Source organism: Sorex fumeus, unplaced genomic scaffold (genome assembly GCF_029834395.1).
Source record: "Sorex fumeus unplaced genomic scaffold, SorFum_2.1 ptg000030l, whole genome shotgun sequence".
NCBI classification, from domain to species: domain Eukaryota; kingdom Metazoa; phylum Chordata; class Mammalia; order Eulipotyphla; family Soricidae; genus Sorex; species Sorex fumeus.
Window position 1 is genome coordinate 19,380,439 of NW_026606087.1, and position 24,985 is coordinate 19,405,423.

The 24,985-nt window shown below is 60.2% G+C and overlaps 1 protein-coding gene across 2 annotated transcripts in view; it reads right to left on the bottom strand.

The window, feature by feature from the left end:
* ARRB1 (arrestin beta 1) overlaps nucleotides 1-24,985 on the bottom strand; it is an 82,279-nt gene that overhangs the window by 581 nt on the left and 56,713 nt on the right. The window contains exons 2-16 of one of the 2 annotated variants that reach the window (XM_056115874.1): nucleotides 18,866-18,896; nucleotides 17,339-17,399; nucleotides 13,781-13,825; nucleotides 12,912-13,108; nucleotides 11,865-11,924; nucleotides 11,478-11,545; nucleotides 10,290-10,367; nucleotides 9,135-9,270; nucleotides 8,505-8,589; nucleotides 7,511-7,583; nucleotides 5,773-5,910; nucleotides 4,862-4,945; nucleotides 4,059-4,082; nucleotides 2,093-2,163; nucleotides 1,032-1,083 (exon numbers count right to left, since the gene is read on the bottom strand). In XM_056115874.1, coding sequence (XP_055971849.1) covers nucleotides 1,032-1,083; nucleotides 2,093-2,163; nucleotides 4,059-4,082; nucleotides 4,862-4,945; nucleotides 5,773-5,910; nucleotides 7,511-7,583; nucleotides 8,505-8,589; nucleotides 9,135-9,270; nucleotides 10,290-10,367; nucleotides 11,478-11,545; nucleotides 11,865-11,924; nucleotides 12,912-13,108; nucleotides 13,781-13,825; nucleotides 17,339-17,399; nucleotides 18,866-18,896 — 1,203 coding nt within the window. The remainder of the gene's footprint in view (nucleotides 1-1,031; nucleotides 1,084-2,092; nucleotides 2,164-4,058; nucleotides 4,083-4,861; nucleotides 4,946-5,772; nucleotides 5,911-7,510; nucleotides 7,584-8,504; nucleotides 8,590-9,134; nucleotides 9,271-10,289; nucleotides 10,368-11,477; nucleotides 11,546-11,864; nucleotides 11,925-12,911; nucleotides 13,109-13,780; nucleotides 13,826-17,338; nucleotides 17,400-18,865; nucleotides 18,897-24,985) is intronic. The other variant, XM_056115875.1, reaches the window with a different exon arrangement.

Below are 24,985 nucleotides of genomic sequence, written 5' to 3' on the forward strand. Positions count from 1 at the left end.
GTGCACGCACGCACACTCATGCATGCGCACAGACACACATTCAAGCAGGCAAGCAGGCATGCACACGCACACAGACACACACACTCATGCAGCGTGGCCAAAGCACGACCCTTAGGATGCATTAGGATGCATTCCCATTCCCACAAGCTTGACTGGCTGGAAGACAAACCCGGTAAGGCCCTCCCTTCCTCCCTTCTCTCTCTCTCTCTCTCTCTCTCTCTCTTTCTCTCTCTCTCTCTCTCTCTCTCTCCTTCCCTCCCTCGCCCCCTCCCTTTCTGTCTATTCTTTAATAGCAAAGCAGGACCCCGCTGTCCTTCCTTTCTCCGTCCCCGCAGGGCAGGGCCAGCTCCCATTCCAGCTGAGGGAGCTGGGACAGGAAGCAGGGAGGGAGCATCAGTAGCCAGAGGGCAGGGCCAGGGATAGTAGGAGCCAGGGACCCCGGGAATGAAGAGTAGACACTAGATGAAGATGAAGACCACAGCCCTTGACCCCAGAACATGGTCACTGAGGCCCACGACTACCCCCACCCCCAGAATTCAGACAGTCACAGCAGGTGCCCTGGAGAACCAGATCCCCGAGTTTCCTGGGGCAGGGCAGACAAGGGAAAGGTGGGTTTGCAGCTGGACACTGGGGGTGCAGACCCAGTCCCCCACCCCACCCCACCTGCCCATGCCCCTCTGTCCAGCCATGCAGGAGTTCAGACTGCAGGGAACTCCACTTAGTCCTCAGGAGGTAGAAGTGACCAGACGCCCAGAACTCTGACCACCCGACAATCCAATTCCAGCGGTGGGCGAGGGTGGGCAGGGCAGCCCCGTGAGAACCGAGAAGGACAGACGGGCAGACGTGCAAGGACACGGGAGGCAGACAGACCCCACCAAGGCAGGTGGAGGAAGCACAGGCAGAGGGTCCTTCAGAGTCCCATGCAGGGGATCGGGAGGCCGGGGAGGCGAGCGGACAGGCTCCACACTTAACAAGCATCTATGCAGATGCACGACCCAGCCCGCCGCCGCCCTGCAGGCCGCTAGGCTTACTTCGTGTCCAGTTCTATGAGATTGGTGTCCACCGGCGTCTCGTTCTCTGGAACTAAACACAAGGAGGGCCGGGGCCCAGGGGTCAGTGGTGAGCAGGCAAGGGGGCAAGTGGGCACAGTCAAAGAACAGAGGGCAGAGGAAGAGCAAGGCGAGGGCTCCTCCCCACCTCATGGACACACCCCAAACAAAGTCTGTAAGAGGGTCCAGGGAAGGCCCAAGGAGTCCCCAACAGCCCCAGAACAGAACCAAAAATATCCCTGGAGCCATGTTTCTCTGAGTAATCCTCCAGGAGGGCAGAGACTCATTTCCCTAGTGCTAGACCCACTTGTCCAGCATGACTAGGTGGGTCTCATCGCTCTTGGACTGTCACTGTCACTGTCCTCCCGTTGTTCATCAATTTGCTCGAGCGGGCCCAGTAATGTGAGACTTATTGTTACTGTGTTTGGCATATTGAATATGTCACGGGTAGCTTGCCAGGCTTTGCCATGCGGGCGAAATACTCTCGGTAGCTTGCCGAGCTCTCCGAGAGGGGCGGAGGAATCGAACTTGGGTCAGCCACGTTGGCTGTGTGCAAGGCAAACGCCCTACCCGTCGTGCTATCGCTCCAGCCCATAGCACAATAGCAATAGCACAGTGGTAGGGCGTTTGCCTTGCGCACAGCTCTCAGACATGTTTTACAATAAATGACATTTCACAGGCTGGCTGCCGTAACCTTTGTCTCTCTCCATGGCGCAGCCTAACCCCAATGTCTACTGCGACCAAGAGCCTTGGATTTCTGAAATCACATCGATCTGCTCTTGTTTGGGGGGTAAACGATGGGGTCGCTGTGTCCGGGCCAGCCCCTCTCTGCAGCCACCTCCCCTGTGCCACACGCGACCCCTCACTTCTTAGCCTCATGGTCCAGGGGGAGCGTCAGAGGCAAACAGGAATGTGGGACCCACAGAACGTCCCAGGGGGCCGGGGAAGGGAATGGCCCTGGGCAGGAGAACCCAGAGGGGGGTGGGGCGAGGAGGAAACACGGCGGCTGGTGGAAAAGGGGGTGACCCCCAGGCCCTGCTTACCTTCCCGGTGTGGGGGCTCCTCTCTGGGCTTGGGGTGCATTAAGGTGAAGGGTAACTCGACAGCCACGTCGCTGAAACAGACCCAGACTCAGTGAGCTCCACGCCCTGCTCATCTGTGAGACTCGGGGTGCGGTGATGAGTGCCCATAGCAGGAGGTCGGCCCCCTGCACCCGTCCTGCCTCAGTCCCTCTAGGGTGCCACTAGTGGCCTCTTTCCCCTGTGCCCATCCTGCCTCGGTCCCGCTAGGGTGCCACTAATGGCCTCTTCTGACTCTAGAAGGAAAGGGGAGTCCCCCACCTCATTTCCGGGACCCTTGTATCCCCACAAGCGAAGGCAGGGGGTAAGGGTGCCAGGCACAGAGACCTCGTCGTAGTGGACCCCAGAAGGGCCCCGGGCCCTGGGGCCACCCCAGCCAACTCAACTTTTTCTGCCACTGCCCTCTCCAGCTTCCTGTTTGGGTCACTCCTCTTTTCTCTCCACCTCCCTCCATCTCACCTCTACCAGGGGTGCCCCAGCCCCCATCCCTGCACTGCTGAGATGGGACCATCGTGGTCAGGAGGCCTCGGAGCTGCACCCACAGGGCTGAGCTGGGGCTGCTGTTGCCAGCCGGGGCCTCTGGCTCAGCCCCTCTCCCTGGGCTTGGGCCAACAGAGCCTGGATAGGAAGGGCTGCTGCTTCAGGGCCAAGGACGAAGGTTCAGGGTCTCCCAGGACTGGCCTGTCCCTCCCTAGGTCCCCGAGTACAGTGTGGGAAGCTGAGCACAGGACAGGATGGAGCTGTGGGTGGGAGGGTACGTCGAGGGCTCTGACTCCCCCCAGGCCTCTGTGACAGTTGCTTTGCACATGAGGAGGGTCAACTCCCGGCTCCCGGGGCCCACTAAGGCAACCCAGACGCTGCCCCCTGCCTGGGCTACGGCCAGCCCAGGGGCGCCTATAGGCACTGGCTCCTCAGCCAAGCTGGGGGAGTAAGCGGGGTTCCTGCAGTCTCGCAGAGCAGCCCCCCAGTTGCCACTCTCACTGAGCACATCGGGGGAAAGGGGCTTTCCATGCTCAGCTTCTCACAACACCGCGCTATTTCCAGTGTGGGCGTGGTTCAACCAGAAAAGTGCTGGAATTCTTATTCCCCTCAGTAGGAACACGGGGAAGGGGGCCACTGACAGCTGAAACCACCGGGCCGGGGTGAGCTGTGTTTGGCTGTGTCATGCTGTGCTTTGCTTCCTTTCTGCTTTCTAAAGTGATGGCTCTGCCCGATTTCCATAGGGACCCTCCCGAACACCGCCGAATTTGCCGGCCTTTACTGAAGCACCAACAACATGGATGGGCCCAAAGCTGCCACTACCCGGTGGCCATCCCTGGCAGGGGCTCTGATTCCTCCCTGGGTCCCCAGCACTCTGCAGTGGGCTCGGCACAAGTCCAGTTTAAGAACACCTCGGGTGCCTTCTCTTGGACCGTGGGGCCTCGGGTCCACGGTACCACATCTAAGGGATGGTTCTGGAGGGGAGCGACGCTGTCTTCTTGTGTCAGGGCGAGGCAAAACCACTACCTCTGGGAAAGGCGCATTTGGGGAATAGAGCTAGATTTGGGATCCCGTTTGGTGAAGACGGAGTTTGGTCTACACAAGCTGATCTCGAGCCTTCTCCGTCATTAAACAACATACATGAAATGGGAAAGTTTGTAAGCCAGGAAGCTCAAACTCCTCCCCCAACAGCCTGTGCTTTATACTGAGAGCCCCTCCCCAGATCGAGGACGGAGCAAGGGCCCTACCCCTAGGGGAGCTGGAAGCAGGGGTGAGTCTCCAAGAGAGAGCCCGCTGCTCCCGGCCCCCTGCAGAGGATTCTGGTCCCCTCGGTGTTGCTGCCTGGTGCCGACAAGGGAGTGGCTGTAATGCTTCCTTCCAGCTCTGAGCCCTGTTGTGGGTTTGGGGCACTCTGGGAAGGGGCTGGTCAGGCTGAAGAGAGGGACGTTACCTGGATGCCAGATCTCCCAATAGGCTGTGCGGCCGGAGGCAGGACAGTGGCCCGGAGAGAGTTCGGAGGAAGAAAACAGAGACCACTCATTCACCCTTGCAGCCCGTCTGCTGGATAACCCCCCAGCCCCCATCATCCTCCCTCCCCCAAGTCTGAGGGAGCCCATTCAGGGGTGACATTAACCCTGAGTGGGACACTCTGAGATCTTGGTGTAGCCAATTCCCGCCCCCCTACCCCGCCCGCCCAAGGCCACGCTGCACCCATGAATTAGAGGCCCTTCTGGCACGGGGTATGGGGGGGTGCAGAGCAGGTAGACTAGAAGGCGCCCTGGGGTTCACGAGGGCCTCCAGAAAGAAGGTGAGGAAACTGGGTCGGTCAGACTCTGACTTCAGGCCTGATGTGTCTCCCGGGATGTCCAGGGTGTGCAGGCAGCGCTGTTCGGTGCCCAAGTCAAGTGGACTCGGTGTCCTGGGCTACTTGGATAGCAGGAGGGCGGAAGGGGCGAGGGAAGGCCTGAAAGTCTCCACGAGGGTGAGGGGGTGCCAGAATGAGAAAGAGAAGGAGCAGAGTCCTCGAGCCTGGGCACCCTCGAGAGAGCGACACCCCATCTGGTCCCCCGGGCATGGCCAGGATGACTCCTGAGTGCAGAGGCAGGAGAAGCCCCCGCAAGCACCGTCAGGTATGGCTTTCCTCCAGAATATAAAGCCCGTGTACCCCCAAGGAGGAAGCAGCTCACAGCTGTGGCAACCAGGCAGAGGGGCCGGCCAGGCGCCCCCACCCCCGGGGCCTGGGGGGAGACTCACCCGCCCCGGGACACCACCAGCTTCACTTTGACTTTGTAGGACACGATGATGCCCAGCACCTCCCGGTTGGCGCCTTCCCGCAGCCTGCAAGGGGCACAGAGACACTGTCCGTGGGTGCTCGAGGGAGCGGGCTGGGCTCCACCCACTACCCCAGGCTGCCCGCTCCCTCCCACTCCAGCACCCCCGGGGTCCAGAGGGGCTCAAGAGGGCAGGGCAGTCGGGGGTGGAGGGGCCAGGGAGGACCCTGCAGGGCCGGTGCCTCTGCTGGTCAGGACAGGGCAGGGTCTGAGCCTGATACCAAGAGGGGCATGATGGAATTGCGGGGCCCAGCGTTAGTGGAATAGGGGCACCCCAACCCAAGGCCAGGCTCAGAGGGTAGGATGAGAGGGTGACTCTCCCCACCCCCGTCTCCACTCCAGCAGGCGGTCTCAGTCAGAGATGAGTGAGGGGCAGGAGTGACCATTTGAACCACTGGCACTCGTACCCCGCCTATGAGGGGCACCCCCACCTCTGGGCCAGTCCAGCTCCTCTGGCCGTAATCCTCATCCACCCGCCCTCCTAACTCATCCTTTCCTGTTCAGTCCCCTCCAAGTACTCTTGTCATTCTGCAAGGACCCTGCTCTCTGACTGAAGACGCCCGGCCAGGAGCTGCTGCCTCTTACAGGAAGTCCCCCTAGGTTGCCCCACCCCCTGCAAGCTAGCAGAAGTCACACCCAGAGAGGGTGAGAGGAGAGACGCAGCTCCCCGAGGATGATGCATGGAGAGACGGTCACCCCAGCCTCAGTGGGTGCGGGTGGAGGCGAGGATGGTGCAGGGAGGGAGGGGAGTCAGGCAGGGAGCACCGGGGGCCAGTGGCAGGGCCCAGTGACAAGGACTACTGACAGGGACAGTGGCAGGGGCGGGGCCCTCACAAGGTGCTGGATGCCAGGTTCGTGTCCTCATGCTTGAGCTTCCCGTCCAGGGCGAGGCCGCGCTTCTCGCGGTTGTTGGCCAGGAAGGGGGTGAGTGTGTAGACCTTGCAGAACGTCGAGCTGGGGGCCACGGTGTCACTGGAAAGGAGGAGGCAGGCGTGTCCCCCTCACGCAGCCGCCCCTGCTCCATGCCGTCCCTACACCTTGGGCCAAGCTTGGCTGGCAGCTGCTGCCCCCCAAAAGGGTGCACAAGGCCCCAGGGCCCAGAGCTGAGCACTCCGCTCAGGCACGGCAACTGGGTCCGGCAGGACTGGAGCAACTAGGCAGAGGCTCTCTCTCCAGGCCCAAGCTCCCTGTGAGCACGTCTCTCGCCCGGGTCTCTGCATCTCTGCCTGATTTTCCACTCTGGAGGCCCTGTGTTCTGTGCTAAACAGGTACCTCCTGTCTGACTCTCCCCTCGCATCTTTCTAAATGAGTTTCATTCCATAAAAACTACCTTGCTGCAGAAGAGGGAGAGGAAGAGGGAGAGGGAGAGAGAGAGAGAGAGAGAGAGAGAGAGAGAGAGACAGAGACAGAGACAGAGACAGAGACAGAGACAGAGACAGAGACAGAGAGAGACAGAGAGGAGAGAGACAGAGAAGGAAAAGGAGAAGGAGGAAGAAGAAGAGAAGGAAGAGAAGAGGCATAAGAGGAGGAGAAGGAGGAAGACTCAACCGGGTGCCCCATATGGTCCCCTGAACACCACCCCGAGTGACTCCTGAGCACCACAAGACGCTGCCGACGCTCAAGGAACAGCTTCAGTGGAGAAACCTTGGGCTCTGCTTCTGTTGTTTCGTAACCACCCTCAGCGGTGCTCAGGGATCACTCCTGGCAATGCTCAGGAGACCAGAAGGGGTCAAACCTCGACCATCGAGTGCAAAGTATGTGCCCTCCCCACTGTACCAGAGAGTCTCCAGCCCACTAAAAATGATCTTAATGACCACAGAATAAGGCTGAAACAATGTGTGTGTGTGAGGGGGGGAGTCGGGGGGAGGAGGAGTTAGAACCTCTTCAGGGAGCACTCCCAGCAGGACTGAGCGGCTTTCCTGGCTTGAGATTCAGGTTTCCTGAGGCTGTGCTCCGGGGACGGAGCCTCAGGATCCACACCTCCCTCACTGTGAATTCAACCCCTGCTCCACACGCAATAAACCGTGACTGTGAGCTGTCAGCTGGAGACTGCCTGCTATTGCGGGTAGATAAACGCATGTGCGTGGAAAAGCACGTGCAGGTCACGTGCGGGTGGGTGTTCTGGCGGTGCCGGCCTGCCTTAGCCTGCTCTCTCCTCAAACACGGGCCGGGGCCAGGAGGTGGTGCGGGGGGACTCTTGTCTGGCCTCCCATACACCCATTTTGCCTAATGACTTTATCAGAAAAGGAGGCTGTGCCCCCCTCCCCCCCCCGAATGCCAGGAGGCTTGGAGCAAAGCAGCTTCCTCCAATGTGCCTCTCCTGCCCCATGTCCAGGGCTCCAGCACCCCCTACATGCCCAAACTCCTCAGTTTCCCAGGTGCAGGCTGGTCCGCATGGCTCCAGGCTTTGCCTTCTCTGGGCGCAAGGTCAGACCAAGGTGCTTTCTGCCAAGCTGTTTGGGGTCCCCTACTCTGAACACTGGGGAAGCCTGGGGCCACCCCAACTCCACCGGGTACCAAAGAATCCCTTGATCTGCACCCCGACCTCCCCCTGCCCAGCCCACTCACGTACTCAGCCTCCTCCAGGGCCACGGGGCACTTGTACTGGGCGGTGTTGAAGAGGCAGATGTCCGCGTGCTGGCGCACTGGGGAAGGAGCAGATGAGGGCTGTGAGCTGGGCGCCCCCAGGGTGGGTGGCGGGGGACCTCCAGTCTTGAGCTACCGGACACTGGTCCTGTCCGCACCCACAGGAGGAGAGTCCCCGACACCCACCCCCTTCCTAGGTCCCCAGATCCTCCCACCCTTCAGGGATGGCCTCGCTGGCCCCCAGGACCCCAAGAGATGACTAAACAAGGAATGTATGATATTCAAAATGAGCAAGGAACAATAAATGATTTAGCATCTGCCCCTGGCAGGCAGGCTTGAATGGTGGTGGGAAAATTAGAACAAAACATAAGGCCCCAAAGTAGAGAGAGAGTATTGGGGAAATTGCCTGCCGTGGAGGCAGGGTGAGGACTGGGATGGAGGGGGGGTATACTGGGGGTACTGGGGACACCGGTGGTGGCAAGTGTGCACTGGTGGAGGGATGGGTGTTCCATCATTGTATGGCTGAATCTTGAACATGAAAACTTTGTAACTATCTCACGGTGATTCAATTAAAAAAAAAAAAGTAATGTGAAGTTCATGCCCAATTCAATCAGCTTAATCACTGGCTGAATAAATAGCAGTACTCCTACATTAAAAAAAATAAATTTAAAAGATTTTTAAAATTTTAAAATTTTATTTATTTGCTTTTTGGGTCACACCCAGAGATGCTCAGGGGTTACTCCTGGCTCTGCACTCCGGAATTACTCCTGGCGGTGCTCAGGGGACCATATGGGATGCTGGGACTCGAACCTGGGTCAGCCGCGTGCAAGGCAAACACCCTACCCGCTGTACTATCACTCCAACCCCCCCAAATTTTTTAAAATAAAATAGGGAATATGCTTTTGTGGCCTAGAGGGGTGATGATGCCATCCTTAGAGCCTCCCCACACCTGTGCCCGCCCCCTGCCTGCCCACGGGTACCCGAGATCTTCATCTTCCTCACGGTCTTGTTGGTGTTGTTGGTGACGTGCACGTTGACACAGATGGGCTCCCCATGGTAGTAGATCTGGGGGGGGGGGGCGGAGAAGGGGGAAGCAGGTGGGGACTCCCGTGGCTGGAGAAGGGGCCGCTCAGCTGGACCCCACCCAGCAGGTCAGCCCTGAGTGGGGCTAGGCAAGAACTGAGTCACCAGAGATAGTAAAGTGCAACCCTGCACAAGTGGCCAGCCCCGGTTTCCCCCTCTGCTCCTGCTGCAGGTGCATGGTGGGTGCAGGGTGCCGCTCGGCTGCCTGGAGGCGGGTGTCTCTGGGAGAAGCAGAGTCAGGTGGGGAGGAGACAGGAAACGACTCTGAATCCTCACTAGGGACTTGATGCCTCGCCTTGTGACCCCAGCTCTGGCCCCCAGCTGCCCCCTTGAGTGAGGGGGTGCCCTTGATGAAGGGAGGTGTGCCTGAAGCAGCCCCCAATCACTCCTGGAGGCCCTGTGGGTCCTCCCAACCCCTCCCAAGGGAGGCTGCAAGGGGCGGGCAGGAGCTTCAGGGAGGGACCTGGTGGCCAGAGAAAGCTGGGATGGGGGTCACCACCCCGGCCCTGCATGCCCGCCCCTCCTACCTCCTTGTCCAGAGACGCCTCCAGGTGCAAGGGCTTGTCGGACATGAGGAACTGCCTGGTGGTCTCGGCCGTGGGCTGTGGTCCAGGCCTCTCGGGCGCATACTGAACCTTCCGGATGACCAGCCGCACCGAGTTCCTAGCGGGGAGGCGAGTGACAGGGTTGCGGTCAGCTCGGGCCTCCGTCCCCGCCAGTCCCACCCTCTCCCGCAAAGGCCCTGGGTGAAACTGAGCCCGGGAGCCCACCACCACCTCCCCCAGGGCCCCCACCCCCGCCCCCACCTCCACACTCTCCCCTAGGGGACCCCCGTCTCTGGAGCCTGCCCTGGGGCCCCGCCCCGGCCCCCCTCGCCCCTGCTGCCCCACTGGCTTCCTTCTCCAAGGCTCAGCTAAATAGCTGCTCTGGGGCTAGGGGAGATCGCTCAGGTGGGGGAGTGCATGCTAGCAGGAGTGAGGCCCTGGGGGTGCCCGCCCCGCCCCTGCCCCAGCGCTGGGTGTGACCTATAGGTGTCCCCAGCAACGCCGGGCACAGTCTACATAGAGCGCTCCACCCCGTGGCGGCACCGTGGTTCTGAGCCTCACTAGGGACTCGAGTCCCTGTGGGTGACACCCAGCAGCAGGGTGGTGACATGGGCACGGGCCTCCCTCCCTGCCCCCCTCCGCCCGGCCGGGCCCACGCCTGCTAGACAGAGCTGGTCTGTCCGTCTCCACTGTCCCTGCGGCCTCAGCAGTGACGGCAGCGTCTGCCCTCGAGGAGATGCGTATTTAGTATCTCTGAGGTTCCAGAAACGCAGGAAGGACAGGGGACCCACAAAGCGACGGGGGCTCGGAGAGGCGAGGGGGTCTGTGGGGGGGAGGATGCTGTGCAGGCCAGTGAAGAGCAGAGAGACCCAGTCAGAGGATAGAAGGCTGGAGAGGACAGAGGAACCAGAGGGAGGTGGCAGGACCTCGGGCCGAGAAGGGGCTGACGGGAGCTGGCGTGGGCATGGGGGCTTCGGCGGGGGGGCGGCACCCCCGCTTCCCAGACCAGCCCCCTCCTCCCTGGGACCAGAGCACCGGGCTGAGGGTCTACTCCCCGCTTACTATCTGCCTCGGCTACATTCACTGCTGTGCCTCAGTTTCCACCTCTGAAAAACGGGTGACAATAGCAGAACCTACCTTTCAGGCTTGCTGTAAGGGTTAAATAAGCTCACACATGTCCAGCACTTCGAACAGTGTCTGTCACCCAATAAGCCCCTGACAAATGATAGTGGCCGTGTCATTATTAGTGGCAACCATGTGTCGACTCAAAAATGTCCCGTTGGTGGTGGGATAAGGGTGGGTGGGGGCTGGCCCCGGTGTCGCCTCCTCGTTCTTCCTCAGGCCTGGCCCCCTCCCACAACCCTCTTCCTACCCCAGGTCTCCTGTCTTTGGAGAGGAAGGAACGGCCGGGAGGGAGCCCCGTGGACAAGAGGCAGGCTCTGCATGCAGGGGCCTGGGCTGGATCCCTGGCACCGGAGTTACCCTTGAAAAATGCACCAGGAGTAGCCCCGTAGCGCGTCCCCACGCGATCCCCCCAACGAGGGAGAAAAGGCAGCTGGGGAAGCCGGCAGAGGGTCCCCTGGCCCCAGAGAGGAGGGGCCAATGGGTGCAGATGCCTGCAGTACACATTGTGGCCACCAGGTGGCGCCCTCCGGCCAGCCCGACAGGGGCCCTGGGTCACTCAGCAGGTGGGCGTGGGAGTCCCGGCTGAGGCCAGGAGGGACGAGGGCACGAGAGCGGAGCTGGCAGCAGCGTCTAAAGGCCAGCCTGGGCTTTCCACCTGCCCAGACCCATGCTTCCAAACGCCCCCGTCCTGGGCTGACCCCCTCGTGTCTCTGGTGGGGTCCTTCCTCCACTTCCGACCCTTCCTCAGCTTCCAGGGACCCCACTACACCCCCTGCTCCCGGCGCTCCTGCTGTGGGTCTCCCAAGAGAACTGCACATTGGGGGTCTGTCGGGACACGTCTTGGTCCCTGTTTCAAATCATCTGAACTTGGGGGATTGCCCCCCCTCCACCCAAACAAGACGCGCAGGCTAGAGGGGATGAGACTGAGACAGGGAGACGGTGGAAGTGAGTTCAGAGGTGAGAGGGGAAAATGCAGAGGCCTGAGCCAAGGCAAAGGAGCCACCGCCCCTGGGAAGCCCTCCGTGACCTGCCAGCTATCCGCGCACAGTGCCCTACTCCGAGCTCCCGCCACCGGAATGGGTGACCCTCCTTACATACTTCCAGGCATTGTTACTTATCTCTTCTCGGGGCTCGGCCCGTCCTGTCTCCCTCCCTCTGCCGCCAGGCAGCCCTCACCACCCGGGGCGTGGAGCCCCTCACCGCTTGTGGATCTTCTCGTCCAGGTTCTCCGCGCAGAAAGCTTTGACTTCATAGTCCACGCCACAGGCCTGTGGGACAGCAGAGCCCAGCCTCGGCTCCAACCCCAGGAGCAGGGATAGCCCCAGCCTGCTCCCTGCAATGTTCCGGCACCCCTTGCTAACGGCATGGCTGAAGGGGGGGCTGGCATGGGGCAGCAACAACCAGGCAAGCCTCGGTTTCCCCCAGGGAATGCGACGAGACACGGGGGTCCCACTGCAGCCAGCCCCGACCCCAGTGGAGTGACAGGCTAGGGTGATCCAAAGCGGGAGGGGCCTGGCCCAGACTCAGACACCTGGCAGGGACCACCCAGCCCAGAGCCAGGGCCGCCTCCTGGCAGGGGGGACTCACCTTTCCTGTGTCCTCGGGTCCTGGCTGCAGTGTCACGGAGCAGGGCAGGTTTGGGGGGATCTGTTGGCAGGACAGACGGCCCTGGTCACCTTCACCACTTGGTGCCCTGGTCTCCGCGTCATCACTCAGGGGCCACAGCTCTACCATCAGACCAGGACAGGCCCCATCTCCCCCATCAGACTGTGTTTCCCAGAGGCCACTCAGGGAAAACTGATGCCTTGGGGTTTTTCTCTGGCTGGAGGGGCAAGGCCTTCTCTGCTGCCTCCTGGGACATGGGCAGGGCTGTGGGGACACAGCTCCTTCTCCAACAGATGTGACTGTCAGGCTCCCACCAAAGCAGGAAACAGAGATACACACATGTGGTGGGGCGCAGGTGTGATGGGCAGGTGGGACGGGCAGGAGGGCTAGACAGGTGTGATGGGCAGGTGGGGTGGACCGGTGTGATGGAAAGGTCAGATGAGGGGGCTGGAGCGATAGTACAGCGGGCAGGGCATTTGCCTTGCACACAGCCGACCCGATTCGATTCCCAGCATCCCATATGGTCCCCTGAGCACTACCAGGAGTAATTCCTGAGTGCAGAGCCAGGAATAACCCCCGAGATTCACCGGGTGTGACCCATAAAGCAAAAAAAAAAAAAAAAAGGTCAGATGGACAGGTGGGACAAACAGGTGTGATTGGGGTGGGCAGGGGGATGGGCAGGGGGAACTATAGGACCATATGGGCCAAGCAGACCCTCCATCTCATAGGCTGCATGGACAGGTCAGTGATGTGGCCTGAAGGGCATCTGCGGGGCACCTGGGCTGACCGAGGGCTCCTCCTCTCTCTGAACCCATGCGCCTCCCTTACCCCTGCTGACCTAGCCTCACGAGGGCCTGAGAACTAGCTCACACACAGGGGACCCTGGCGATGGCCAGAGAAGAGCCCCCCTGGCCACCTGACAGAGCCCCAGTTCCCCAGGAACACCAGGAAACCCCATGCAACTGCTGCCACCCCTGTGCTCCCCAGCGGGCTTCCTGGAGGTGGTGCCTCTGGGAGGGGCCGGCTGACCTCGAAGGTGAAGGGGTAGGCGTGCTCGCCCAGCTTCTTGATGAGGCGCTCCTGCAGCCGCGTCAGGGGCTTCCTGTCCTCGGGGGCCGGTGGAAAGGACTGCACGTTGGCCACAAACAGGTCCTTGCGGAAGGTCAGGCCCAGGACATCCAGGTCCTCCCGGCCATAGCGGAAGGCACAGGTCAGCGTCACGTAGACTGTGGGGGAGGGGCACTGAGAAGCAGCCGGGGGCAGCGAGCCACCCCCAGGGTGCCCGGCCAGCATCTGACCCTGAGCTCAGGTTGAGCTGCAGCTCCACACCTGGGCAGCCCCCCAGGGTCGAGGGGTGGGGAGAGCTGGGGGATCACTGCGGGTGGGGGCAGAAGGCTGGGGGTCCCGGTCCCCAGACACACTGACAAGAGAGTGCTCTGGGTAGTGCAAAGGCCTCCTGAACGCTGGGGTGAGGGGAGAGGGTCGCGAGGGGACAGACGACCATCCCATCGATCGGACACTTCATTGCTGGTGCAGATGCGGTGACTGGACACCAGAACCACAGCACTGGGCCGGAGCCGCAGCGCAGCAAGCGGGAGGGGCCCCCCTTCATCACGGCACCCCACATGGCCCCCGAGCCCCACAGGGAGTGAGCCCTGAGCCCCACCAGGTGGGGCCCAACCAGAGACCCCGAAACGTTAACGCTGTTGTCCGGCTGCCTTGAGGCGTAAGGTCCAGAGCCCGAGGGAGGCTGGCGGCCCGGGCGGAGGCCACTGTGGTTCTGCTCCGGTTGCTGTGGAGGGAGTAGCGACCGCGGGTGCAGGAAGGGGTGGGGGACTGCTCGGGGGAGGCAGCCGGGAGAGGGGGGCCCCTGGGCAGGCTGGAGTGGGGGTACTCACCTCTCCTCTCCTTGAGGTACTCGGGATCCACCAGCACCACCCCATCTGGAGAAGACAACGAGCAGGTAGCCCCCACCCCCGCCTCGCCCAGCCCCCACCCAGCAGCTGTTTGGGTGAGAGCACCATAAGAGAGGCAGGGAGCACCATGAGAGGTGGGGAGCACTATAAGGGAAGTGGGGAGCACCATGGGGGGGAGCATCATGAGGGAAGTGGGGAGCACCATGAGAGGTGGGAAGAGAGCACTATAAGGGAAGTGGGGAGTATCATGAGAGTTGGGGAAACATCATGAGCGAGGTGGGGAGCACCATGAGAGGTGGGGAGCACCATGAGAGGTGGGGAGCACCATAGGGAGGTGGGGAGCGTCAGGGGAGAGGTGGGGCGCATTATGCAAGGCAGGGAGCACCGTGAGGGAGATGGGATGCCCAGCTCCAACACCCCCACAGGCCTGCTGGGGCCTCAGGCAGCTGCTTCAGGCCTCTCAGCCCTGGGTAAGAGCAGGAAGATGGGCCCAAACCCCACGGGGTCACGGGTATCACTTCCTGGCACTCTCTGGCACCCTGCACTGGGCTGGGGCGGGCAGAAGCTCTGATCAGATCTAACAGTGCCCGTGGGAAGTGGGAAGGCCCAGAGGCCAGGGAGGCGTCAGGTCACGGCTCCACCAGAGGAACTGCGCCTGCAAGCTCAAGGCTGTGCGAGGATCAGAGCCTTGGGGTCTCGGGCTCTGCAGATCAAGGAATGGGTGAAGTCTCGGGGCTCCGGGGCAGCTGCCACACTCCACTCCCCTGCTTCTCCTCTGTTCCTCTTCCCTCCCCCCCCACTCTCCCTCTCTGTCAGCGTCTCTCCCGCCAGTGTCTGTCAGTGTCTCCCTGTGTCTCCATCTCTGGCCCACCCCCTGATGCCACCCCAGAGCTGGTGGGGTACAGGACACCCGCCTGCTCAGCAAGGCCCCTCCTGTGGCTGAGGAGCTTCCTCTGTGCCAGGCCGCACTCCCCCGGGGGGCCCCCGCAGCCCAGGGGCCTGAGTCTGAGGCAGGGCTCGGAGCCAAGCTCACAGGCCAGGAAGGGCCATCAGTGAGGTGCCGGGAGCCAGCACAACAGCCCTAGAGGACTGCTGCAGGAGCACTGCGGGACCCCCAACTGAGGGGCTCTGCAGGGGACTGCGGGAGGCAGTGAGGCAGGCCATCAGGAAGAATCCACACCACGGCTCAACAGGCAAGTCTAGACAGGGCCCCCACGACCCAGCACAAGGCCCGGTTGGAAGCAGGTGCGCTGTGAACACTTACTGAACAGCGTGTGTGTGTGTGTGCGTGTGTGCGTGCGCGTGTGCAAGTGTGCGCACCCATAAAGATGTAGTGAGTGGCTGTGTGTTCCTGCATGAATAAGGGCACGTGTGTGCATCACATGAGGACATCTGCATACATGGGACATGTGGGTACGTGTCCATGGGTGTGTATGTGTGCCTGTGTGTGTATGCATGGGAAGTGTGTACATGGGTATGGGTGTGTATGTGTGCATCTGCATATGTGTGTGTGTGTGGTCTGTGTGGGGTGAGTATGTGTGTGTGCATGTGTGTGTGTATGTAGTCTGTGTGGGGTGAGCATGTGCGTGTGCATGTGTGTGTGTGTGTGTAGTCTGTGTGGGGTGAGTATGTGTGTGTGCATGTGTGCTTGTGGTCTCTGTGGGGTGAGCATGTGTGTGTGCATATGTGTATGCATGTGTGGTCTGTGTGGGGTGAGCATGTGTGTGTGCATATGTGTATGCGTGGTCTGTGTGGAGTGAGCATGTGTGTGTGCATATGTGTATGCGTGGTCTGTGTGGGGTGAGCTGTGTGTGCATGTGTGTGTGTGTGTGGTCTGTGTGGGGTGAGCATGTGTGTGCGTGTGTGCGTGTGGTCTCTGTGGGGTGAGCATGTGTGTGCGTGTGTGCGTGTGGTCTCTGTGGGGTGAGCATGTGTGTGTGCATGTGTGTATGCGTGTGTGGTCCGTCTGTGTAGTGAGCCTGTGTGTGTACATGTGTGCATCTGCGTCCACTCAGGCGCTAACTCTTGTGCCTCTCCCGGCTCAGCCCCCATCCTCAGCGGGCCGGCACAGGTGGCAGCAGGGACAGCTAGCCACTCCTCGCTCTCCAGGCCCAGATACAGAGGCGTGTGGGTAGAAGAGGAGACACTTGGCCTCGGGACACCAGAGTCCCGGGCTGGAGCGGCTTCACCAGCTGCAGCCCACAGCTCCACCATAGCCCGGCCTCCTGCACAGGCAGCATCCAGGCTGTGGTGGCCTGCAGCCTGCCCCAGCTGGGGACAGAGACCTGTCCTCTGGGAGCGTCCCCCGGCAGAAGGCTCAGCTTCTCTGCCTGGACTCAGGCCTCACTCCCTTTCTGGCACCATCATCAGAGCCTGTCACCAGGTCTGGACCCGCTGTGGGTCTGTTTGTGCCCTTCTCAAATGCCCTCTAACCCCCTAGACTCAACGTTCCCTGTTCCACGGGGGCCCTGTGGCTGCCCTCTCACCAGGAGCCACATTCTCCTGCTCCCCCTCAAGGCGCCAGGCTCCCTACCATGGGGCAGTGTAACCACGTCCTGGGGGCTTCTGACCGGACCTCCCCAGGCGGGGTCCCTCTGGTTCCTAAGACACTAAAGGCCCAGGGAAACCCTGACCACTGCCTTAATGACTCAGAGAAATGACACAGAGGGGCATCGCCCTGAATCAGGGGTTTGAGCAGAATCGAGCTTCCCGTCAGAGAAGCATCTCTGGACGGCAGCACGAACATCTCCTTTCAGAGCATCTGGTCCAAGCTACATGTGTCCCCATCTCATCACCGTGTCAGTCCCCTCTGTTTCCCAGGGCTCCCAAGCCCCGTCCCTGGCCTTACTGAAGGCTACAGACCCTCACTGTAACCCACTGGCTCTAGAATCCACACCCATGAAGACTTTCCAAACAAGATTCCATTTTCCTCCTACTCATCTGATGTTTGAGTAACGCCTTGAGCAGTCTGAGAAGAATCCGGAGGACAGGAGGAATTTTCCCCTCTAGCCCCACATCCTACTGGTGTGCAGCAGAGGGCCAGCTGCTGTCTAACAGGAGCACAAAACCCCCTAAAGAGCGGGAAGGGGAGAGTCCTGCCCCCAGGTTATTCCACAAGGCCCTACAAGCTGCTGAGCAGGTTCAGCCATGGCCCAGCTCGGGGGAGACGTGGGCTGGGTGAGAACAGCCTCCCCGTCTCAGCCCCGGGGTCTCCATGTCCTTCCCTTGGCCATCGGGGTCAGTGGATTTAGATCTGAAGCTGTGCGGTGACCTGGAACCAGTCGCCTGGCCTTTCTGGCCCTACTCCCCTCTGCCCAGTGGGGACCGGCACAGGAGTGACCCACAGCGTCTGCTCCACGACCAACAAGCCTTAGGCGAAGTCTCGCTTATTCTTCCTCCTAAACTTCTTGTCACCCCAGTCCTTGGCCGCAACTTCTGGTTCAAAGGTCAAAGGTCAAAAGCTCACTCTGGGAGAGCTGTGGGGGCATCCTGGGTACCCCACCACTCTGCCTCCCTCCTCCCAGGCCTGCAGGGACTCACCCACAGGGTCCACGAGGTCAATGTGGTCCACAAAGTCCCTCTTGCCCAGGTAGACGGTGAGCTGCAGAGGAAGGGGGGGGGGGGGCGAAATGAGCTGTGGCATGCGTTCCTGCCCTGAAGGCATCCCTCGTCTTCCATGAAAGAGACTGTTACTGTTCCCATGTCACAGATGGGAGCACCGCAGGCCCAGAGAGTGCTCCCCAACCAGACAACCCCCGGGGAGGAGTCACCTGAGCAGGGATGCCCCCCGCCCCGTGGTCAGGCAGGGCCATGCTCACCTCAGGAAGTGGGAGGCCGCATCAGGGTCAGACCATCATCCTACTAGTCCCCGCCTGCCGCATCCCTAAATCCTGATGCTAACACCCTTACTGTTTCTCACTCCACCCCCCCACCCCACTCCATAGACGCTCCCCCCTGCTCTGCAGCCACAGACAGACAGACAGACAGACACACACACACACACACACCCCACAGGGTTCCCCCGCACCAACTCCTCGCCCTCAAACGCACGCTCTGCTCTGAAAACCCTTCCATGGCTCCTCTGGGCCCAGAGGGACAATGACAAATGGGTTTCACTGCGAAGGCTGATCGTGACCAACTGCGGGGGCCGCGTGGGGCCCCAGGGGAGGAGGAAGCCGGGACGGATCCAGCCCAGCTTCGCAGGGGAGGGGGAGGGGCCGTGGGCAGTGGGGGCACAGGAGCCATGGATGCCCTCTGCCAGCCCAGACTCCTGACCACCTCTAGACGCCCAGGCCCAGCTCCGCTCCTGCTGCCTCTGTCCCAACTCACAGATGTGAGTGCAGTGGCCAATGTCCACTCCCGAGACCAGATGTCACTGCCCAGTCACCCTGACCCCCAGAATGCAGCCCTCATGGAGAGCGGCTGTCCCAGGACTGGGCACCACTTAATCTCACACTGGCCCCTTAATTTTACTGTTAATCTTTGGGGTTTGGGGCCACACCCTGAGGGGCTCGGGGATTACTGACTCCTGGCTCTGCTCAGGTGAAACCCTGAAATGCCCCATCTTCTCACCGGCTGCCTCACACAACTCTGAGCAGTGCGGCTGGCCAGGCCTGATTAACCTCCACATGGTGTACCCGGGAATGGTGTTGGGGTAGCTGCTGGCGGAGCTGAGGATGGAGCGAGGGGTCTGCAAAGGGGAAATGTGGGACAGGCACGGGGCGGATGGGGCAGGGTGCGGGGTGGGGGGTCCAGTTCCTCCTCCCACACCTGTGCATGAGGAACCAAGTGCCCTGAGGCCCGGGGCCTTGTCTGATGACTGTTCTCAAATGGATGTTTCTCTGCAGAGGGCTCCCCATACTAGAGCAGGGGGTCCTTCAGTCCCAGGGGAGCTGCACTCCCTCTCCTCCCGCCCCCTGCGACAGAACACACCCTCCTGTGCTCGAAGCCCCGAGCTCAGAGCCGGGTCTCCCCTGGGACAGGGCTGGGGGCCTGCATGGGCAACAGAGGGGCCCGAGAGAGCAGGGGCTGGGGGCTGGGGGGAGGGGAGCAGCTGTCACGACTCACCTTTCCATTGGGGCTGGCCTTCTTGAACACCCTGTGGAGAGGAAGAGGGGTGTGGTCAGCATGGCTGCCTGGGGGTCTCCCGCAGGCCCTCCCTCCGCAGGGACCAGCCACGGGCCAAGAGGACCCATCCAAGCCCCCCACCTGCCTGCCAGCCCGCACCAGCCTCCCAGCCCACGCACACTCAGGCTCCTCCCGTCCCGGTCCTGATGCAGCAGACCAGGAAGTGAACTAGCTAATCCAACCAAGACGTCCAGACGGCAGGACAGCCCAGACCTCACTCACACGCACGTGGCCGTGGCCAGGGAAGCAGAGAGGACAGGTCGCCAGAAGCCCCATGTCAGGTCCAGCAAAGGGACAGAGGTGACAGGGCTCCAGATGAAGTGCCCAGAGTAGGAATAGGGACCCCAGGTACTGAACGGCGCAGGGACGAGACCAAGTTGGCGGACACCGGAGACAGGAAGGCGGCAGCGAGGGCCTAGGTGAGTGAGGCCATAACAAGGGACCCAGCCCCTCTGTGTGAACTCAACCAGCAGCTTTAACGTCTGATTTTTTGTTGTTTTTTTTTTTATTTTGTTTTGTTTTGTTTTTGTTTTTCGGGTCACACCCGGCTATGCACAGGGATTACTCCTGGCTCTGCTCTCAGGAATTACTCCTGGCAGTGCTTGGGGGACCAGATGGGATGCTGGGAATCGAACCCGGGTCAGCTGCATGCAAGGCAAACTCCCTACCCGCTGTGCTATCTCTCCAGCCCCTTAACTTCTGAGTTTTATATGCAAACCCTTCCTACGATTTTGCAAGAGCCCACAAATAAATCTACTTTCAACAATCCTCCCTTCCTCATCCTCCCCATCCTCATCCTCTCCACCCCCTCCCCATTCTCCCCATCTTCACCCTCCCCATCCGCTTCCTCCCCATCCCCATCCCTCTCCTCCCACCTTCTCCCTCCCCAACCCCGTCCCCATCCTCCCTATCCTGCCCTGCTCAGCGTCACCCCTCCCTGAGCCACCGTCACTGTGCTCTTGTTGGGTGAAACACCCCGGGCTGGGCACAGCCCCCAGGTCAGTCTCCCCAACACGTGGGGCTCTCTGCACTGTAGGGGTCGGGGGACCCAGCAGTCAGAGTGGAGAAACGTGGCCCTGAAGAAAGGAATTCACAGCTGGCCCGAGAACCCGCCGACCTAAGTAGAACCATCACAGCATCCTCCCGTCCCACTGACCGGCTGCCTTAACCCCCATGACACCTGCTCACCCACCCTCGAGTTCCGTGCTGTAAAAGGGGGAGTGTCTGCTGTTCTCTGGAGGAACCCCGGTACCCCTAGGCTACGGACGCCTTCCTACCCTTTCCCTCTTCTCCATCCTTCCCAGAAAAACCTCTGCCGAGTTCCACCAAGGAGCCCTGCCCAGCACTGGCTGCGTAAGGACAAGAACCTGAGAGCTGTGCGGCAAATCATGGGGTAAAATGATTCCCTCGTGGGGTCCGAGCTAAGTCTCCCTGCAGCGGCCCGTCAGGCTGCTAGCACACGGCCCCCATCTGCATTTTCATCTTATCCCATGAAGGAGTGTGAATCAGGCCACTGATCATGCAAGGCCCTGCCTGCGTGCGTGCAGGTGACGCTCTGTGGCCGTCCTCCCTGCCCTCACTTCCGGGGCTCGGCGCCCCCTCCCCCATCCTCTCCACGGCACCTCCCACGACTCTCCCCACTCTCCGCTGGTCGGCCGCCCGCATCCTCCATCATATTCCCAGGCTGCTCACGTCCCTCCCCACAGCCGCGTCACCACAGTGTCACCAAACACAGGGCACATTCAACACTCATCCATGTCTCCTCAGATAATGCAGGGGGGGAGGGTTGGAGGGTTGGAGGGAGGGGTGCTGTTCCCCCCCTGTCTGCTCAAGTGCCCAGAAAGAAGCACCTTGCCCAGCATGGCATAACTGACACAAGGGGCATCGACCAAGTACTGGTGCAAGGGCCAAAGGGATGCTTTAGGGGAGGGACACACACCCCAGCCCACCCCCACCCCGCCACTCAGCAGGGCAGCACAGAGTCTGCGAGATCTGGGCTAAATCGCCCTCCGAGGGCTCACACCTTCTAGAACATTCGAGCACTTTCCCCAGCCTGCTGGGAGCCTGTAGGACCTGCCTTCCCAGGAGCTCAGAGAGGCTCTGGGATGCTAAAAGCCCTGCAATCAGAGAAGATGTGGAGCGGAGCGGGGCCAGGGCTGCAGGCTCTGCAGGTGTGACCAGGAAGGCGAGAAGAACAAATGACAGCACAGGATAAAGGCACAAGGTGGAGACAGAGCCACAACGCAGGCCTGGCTGCCAGGGAGGGGTGGGGGATGGGGAGGGGGGCCTGCAGCCCCTGGAACCACTGGAAGCATCTGTGTGAGGAAGGGGGTTGGGGGCGCCCCTCCAGGAAAGATGCGCATCCCCCACCTGACTCCTGGGCTCTGCTTGTAGGAAGCTGCCACTGAGGAGCTTTGATTGCGGAGATAGGCTTGGCACCTCCCTCCCCCGCCTCCCCTAGGGAGGCTCCGGGCCTTTTTCCTACCTCATAAATATTTATCTGTGTTTGGGGTGTGAAGATGTCACAGTCGGCTGGGGTGTAATAATCACCAAGGAGGAAAAAATACAGCTCACATGGTTCCAACCATGGCTGCTGAACCTGCAGAGACGGCTCAGCCTCCAGGACCCCTCCTGTCCCCAGAAGCTCCAACCAGCCCACCCACCCCCTCAGAGCCCAGGGCCAAGCACCAAGCCTGAGACCACAAACCCTGGGGTCAGGAGCAGCCATTCCCAGGAGCCCTGAGAGGGATGAGGGGCTCCAGGCTGTGGAGTGAGCACAGGGAGGGAGGGAGGGGCGGGAGGGGAGGCAGAGCAGGTCGGGCGCTTGCCTTGCACGAAGCTGGCCTGGGTCCAATCCCCAGCACCATAGAAGGTTCCTCCAGCCCCCCAGGATCGATCCCTGAGCACTGCTGGGTGTGGCCCCGAAACAAGACAGGGAGGGCAGGGGAAGAAGGGAGGGAGGAGTAATTACCCACGTCTCTTAGGAGCACTGGGAAATGGGTGCTCAGACTCCGACTTTAGAGATAATGCGCTCCAGGTTCAGTGATTTGTCCCAGCACACCCAGAACTCAGGACTCAGACCTAATTCCTCTGCCACTGGGTCCCTGCGAGCCACCCCTGCTGGCTTCCTAAGGCAGGTGTTTCTGTCAACATCAGGAACAGATACGAGGGTAGCTGGGGGCAGGGTAGGGTGGGGAGGGGGCTAGTGGTGGTAGTGGGGAGAACCGAACCGGGGATAAGGGACTAGGGGAGTGAGTGAGGGGAGAGGCAGGAAGCCTGGCCACTGGAGGGGAATGTCCTGTGGCTGATTCCCAATGGCCACCTCCTTCCGGAAGCTGGGACACAGCCTACTGCGGGCTGGTCCGCTTCTCGGTCTTTCGGGCTGGCATGCGGCTCCCGCTCCAGTCTCCTTCCTCCATCAACAGCCGCTGCCCCAGCCTGCGACTGTGCCAGGCCCTGGCCCCAGCTCCAGGCATTTCCCCCACAGTCCCACTGTGTCCCCCCCCAACAAACCCATTTCACATTCAGCAAACTGAGGCTCAGAGAAGAAAAGTGGCAGCCAATCTCTGGAGCTCACACCCTCTACACAAACAACCAAGCCTTTCTCCCCCAAGTCACCCCCTGCATCCTGCCCCTGACACGGCCAGAAAGGCCCCAGCCCACCCTCACCCCTGCAGCACTGGGCGGCAGGCGCCTTCCAGGAGGGAGCAAGTTCAAAGCCCAGCGCTGGACTGCGGGATGCACGTGGGATTCGAGGGACCTCTTGGGTCCCTCCCCAACGGCCAGCTCTGCACCACAAGCCTGACGTCCAGGGATAGCGGGTCCCTAAGAAAAGCATCCTTGGCGCTCCAGCTGATGAGACCAGGGACAGAGAGCGGGGAGCTGGGAGAAGGAGGGGGGCCCGATAAGCAGGATCCTCACGGGAAGGATGCGCAGGCAGGACGCAGGGGGCCCGGGCCCGGGCCAGCCATGGGCTCTCAGGTGGGCTCCGGGGCGGGATGCTCTGGCGCTGCCGCTGCCTGGTCTGGGGCACCCCCCCTGCCTACTGTGGGCTGGTCCGCTTCTCGCTTCTCGGTCTTTCGGGCTGGCATGTGGCTCCCGCTCCAGTCTCCAGCCTCTCCTTTGCCTCGGCTCAGCTTCCCAACGAGATGCTCGCTAAAGGGCCCAATTCCAAATTCCCAAGAGAGAACGTTGATTGGTCAGCTTCATCAGGTGCCCCGCGCCTGGGCCAATGGGCGACGCCGAGGGCGTGTCCGAGACCCCAGGCCTGTCCACGGGTGCTCCTCAAACTGGAGGCCGTGACCTCGACGTTGCTACAGAAATTCGTTTTTAAAAGTTGCCACGGGCGTTTTGTTGCTCTTCAGCGGAACAGGAGATATTAGCAAGAGGTGCAGATTGCAAGACGGGATCATCTAATTTACTACCGATATTTCATTCCCTCTGTGGCTGGGCATCTGGGTGAACTGGAGTTCTCGGCTTTATGAGGCTAGATGTGCCAGTGGCTTCCTCTGGTCAAGAAGCTAGGAATAAACAAGCATAAACAAGGACTAGTGTGATTCCCCACCCCCTTAGTATTAATTATCCATGAAGGAATTAGTTACTTTGATAAGTGATAAATGTATTATTATCTTACAGTTCTGTAGCTAAAAGTTAGAAATGTAACTCACTGGGTTAAGAAATCAACATGTTGAGGGCTGGAGCAATAGCCCAGCAGGTAGGGCGTTTGCCTTGCATGTGGCCAACCCGGCTTCCATTCCCAGAATTCCATATGGTCCCCTGAGCATCACCAGGGGTGATTCCTAAGTGCAGAGCCAGGAGGAACCCCTGTGCATTGCCGGGTGTGACCCAAAAAGAAAAAAAAAAAAAAGAAAGCAACATATTGACCCAAATGTCCAATGACAGATGGATGGATAAAGAGGTTGAGGTATGTAGACACAATGAAATAGACACAGTGGGATACTATTTTAATAGACACAATGGAACAATATTTGGATACAAAGGAGAAATGAAATCTTGCTATTCACTGCAGCTTGGCAAGGGCTGGTAAGCATATGTTAAGCAAAGAGAGAACAGTTACTACATGACCTCACTCATCCATGGTACAGAGAAACAGGGGAAAGGGCAGTATCAAATGATGACAACCCATGGTCTTGGACATCAAAACTCAGATCACCAAGCAGTAGTGGGAGGGAGAGGGGGAAGGAAGACAGGATCTAGAAGTGACATAAGGACAGTGGAAGAGGGTCTGGGCACTTCGGTGCTGGCAAAGGTGCAGTGGCAGGCAGGGCGTTTGCCTTGCATGAAGCTGGCCCAGGCTCCACCCCGGCAGCCCATATGGTCCCCTAAGCACCACCAGGAGTGATCCCTGAGCACAGCTGGGTGTAGCCCCAAAAGCAAAAGGGAAATACCTTAAGCTTTAACACTGTTGAAACCATGTTACCAAAATTGTAATAAAACTTTTTAATTTTTTTTTTTAAATCAACATGTTGGCAGAGCTGCAATCCATTCTGGAGGCTCCAGGAGGAAATCTGTTTCCTTGCTCCTTCCAGCTTCTCACTCACACCCCTAGTCTCATGGCCCTGTCCTCTGTCCTCAAAGCCAGCTGGCAAGTTCTTGTCATATTCCAACACCCTGGGCTCCTCTTCAGCCCCTCTTCCACTTGTAAGGACCCATACGGTCACCTGGTTAGAGAGATCTTAATTCTAAAGACCCTATTTTAAGATCACCTGGCTAGAGATCTTAATTCGATCTGAAACATGGAAAATTCCCTTTGTCATGTAATATAGCACTGTAGCACTGTCCTCCCGTTGTTCATCGATTTGCTTGAGTGGGCACCAGTATCGTCTCCACTGTAAGACTTGTTGTTACTGTTTTTGGCATATTAAATACACCACCGGGAGCTTGCCAGGCTTTGCCGTGCGGGCGAAATACTCCCGGTAGCCTGCCAGGCTCTCCGAGAGGGGCGAAGGAATCAAACCCAGGTTGGCTGTGTACAAGGCAAACACCCTACCCACTATGCTATCGCTCCGGCCTGTCATATAATCTAACATAATCAAAGTT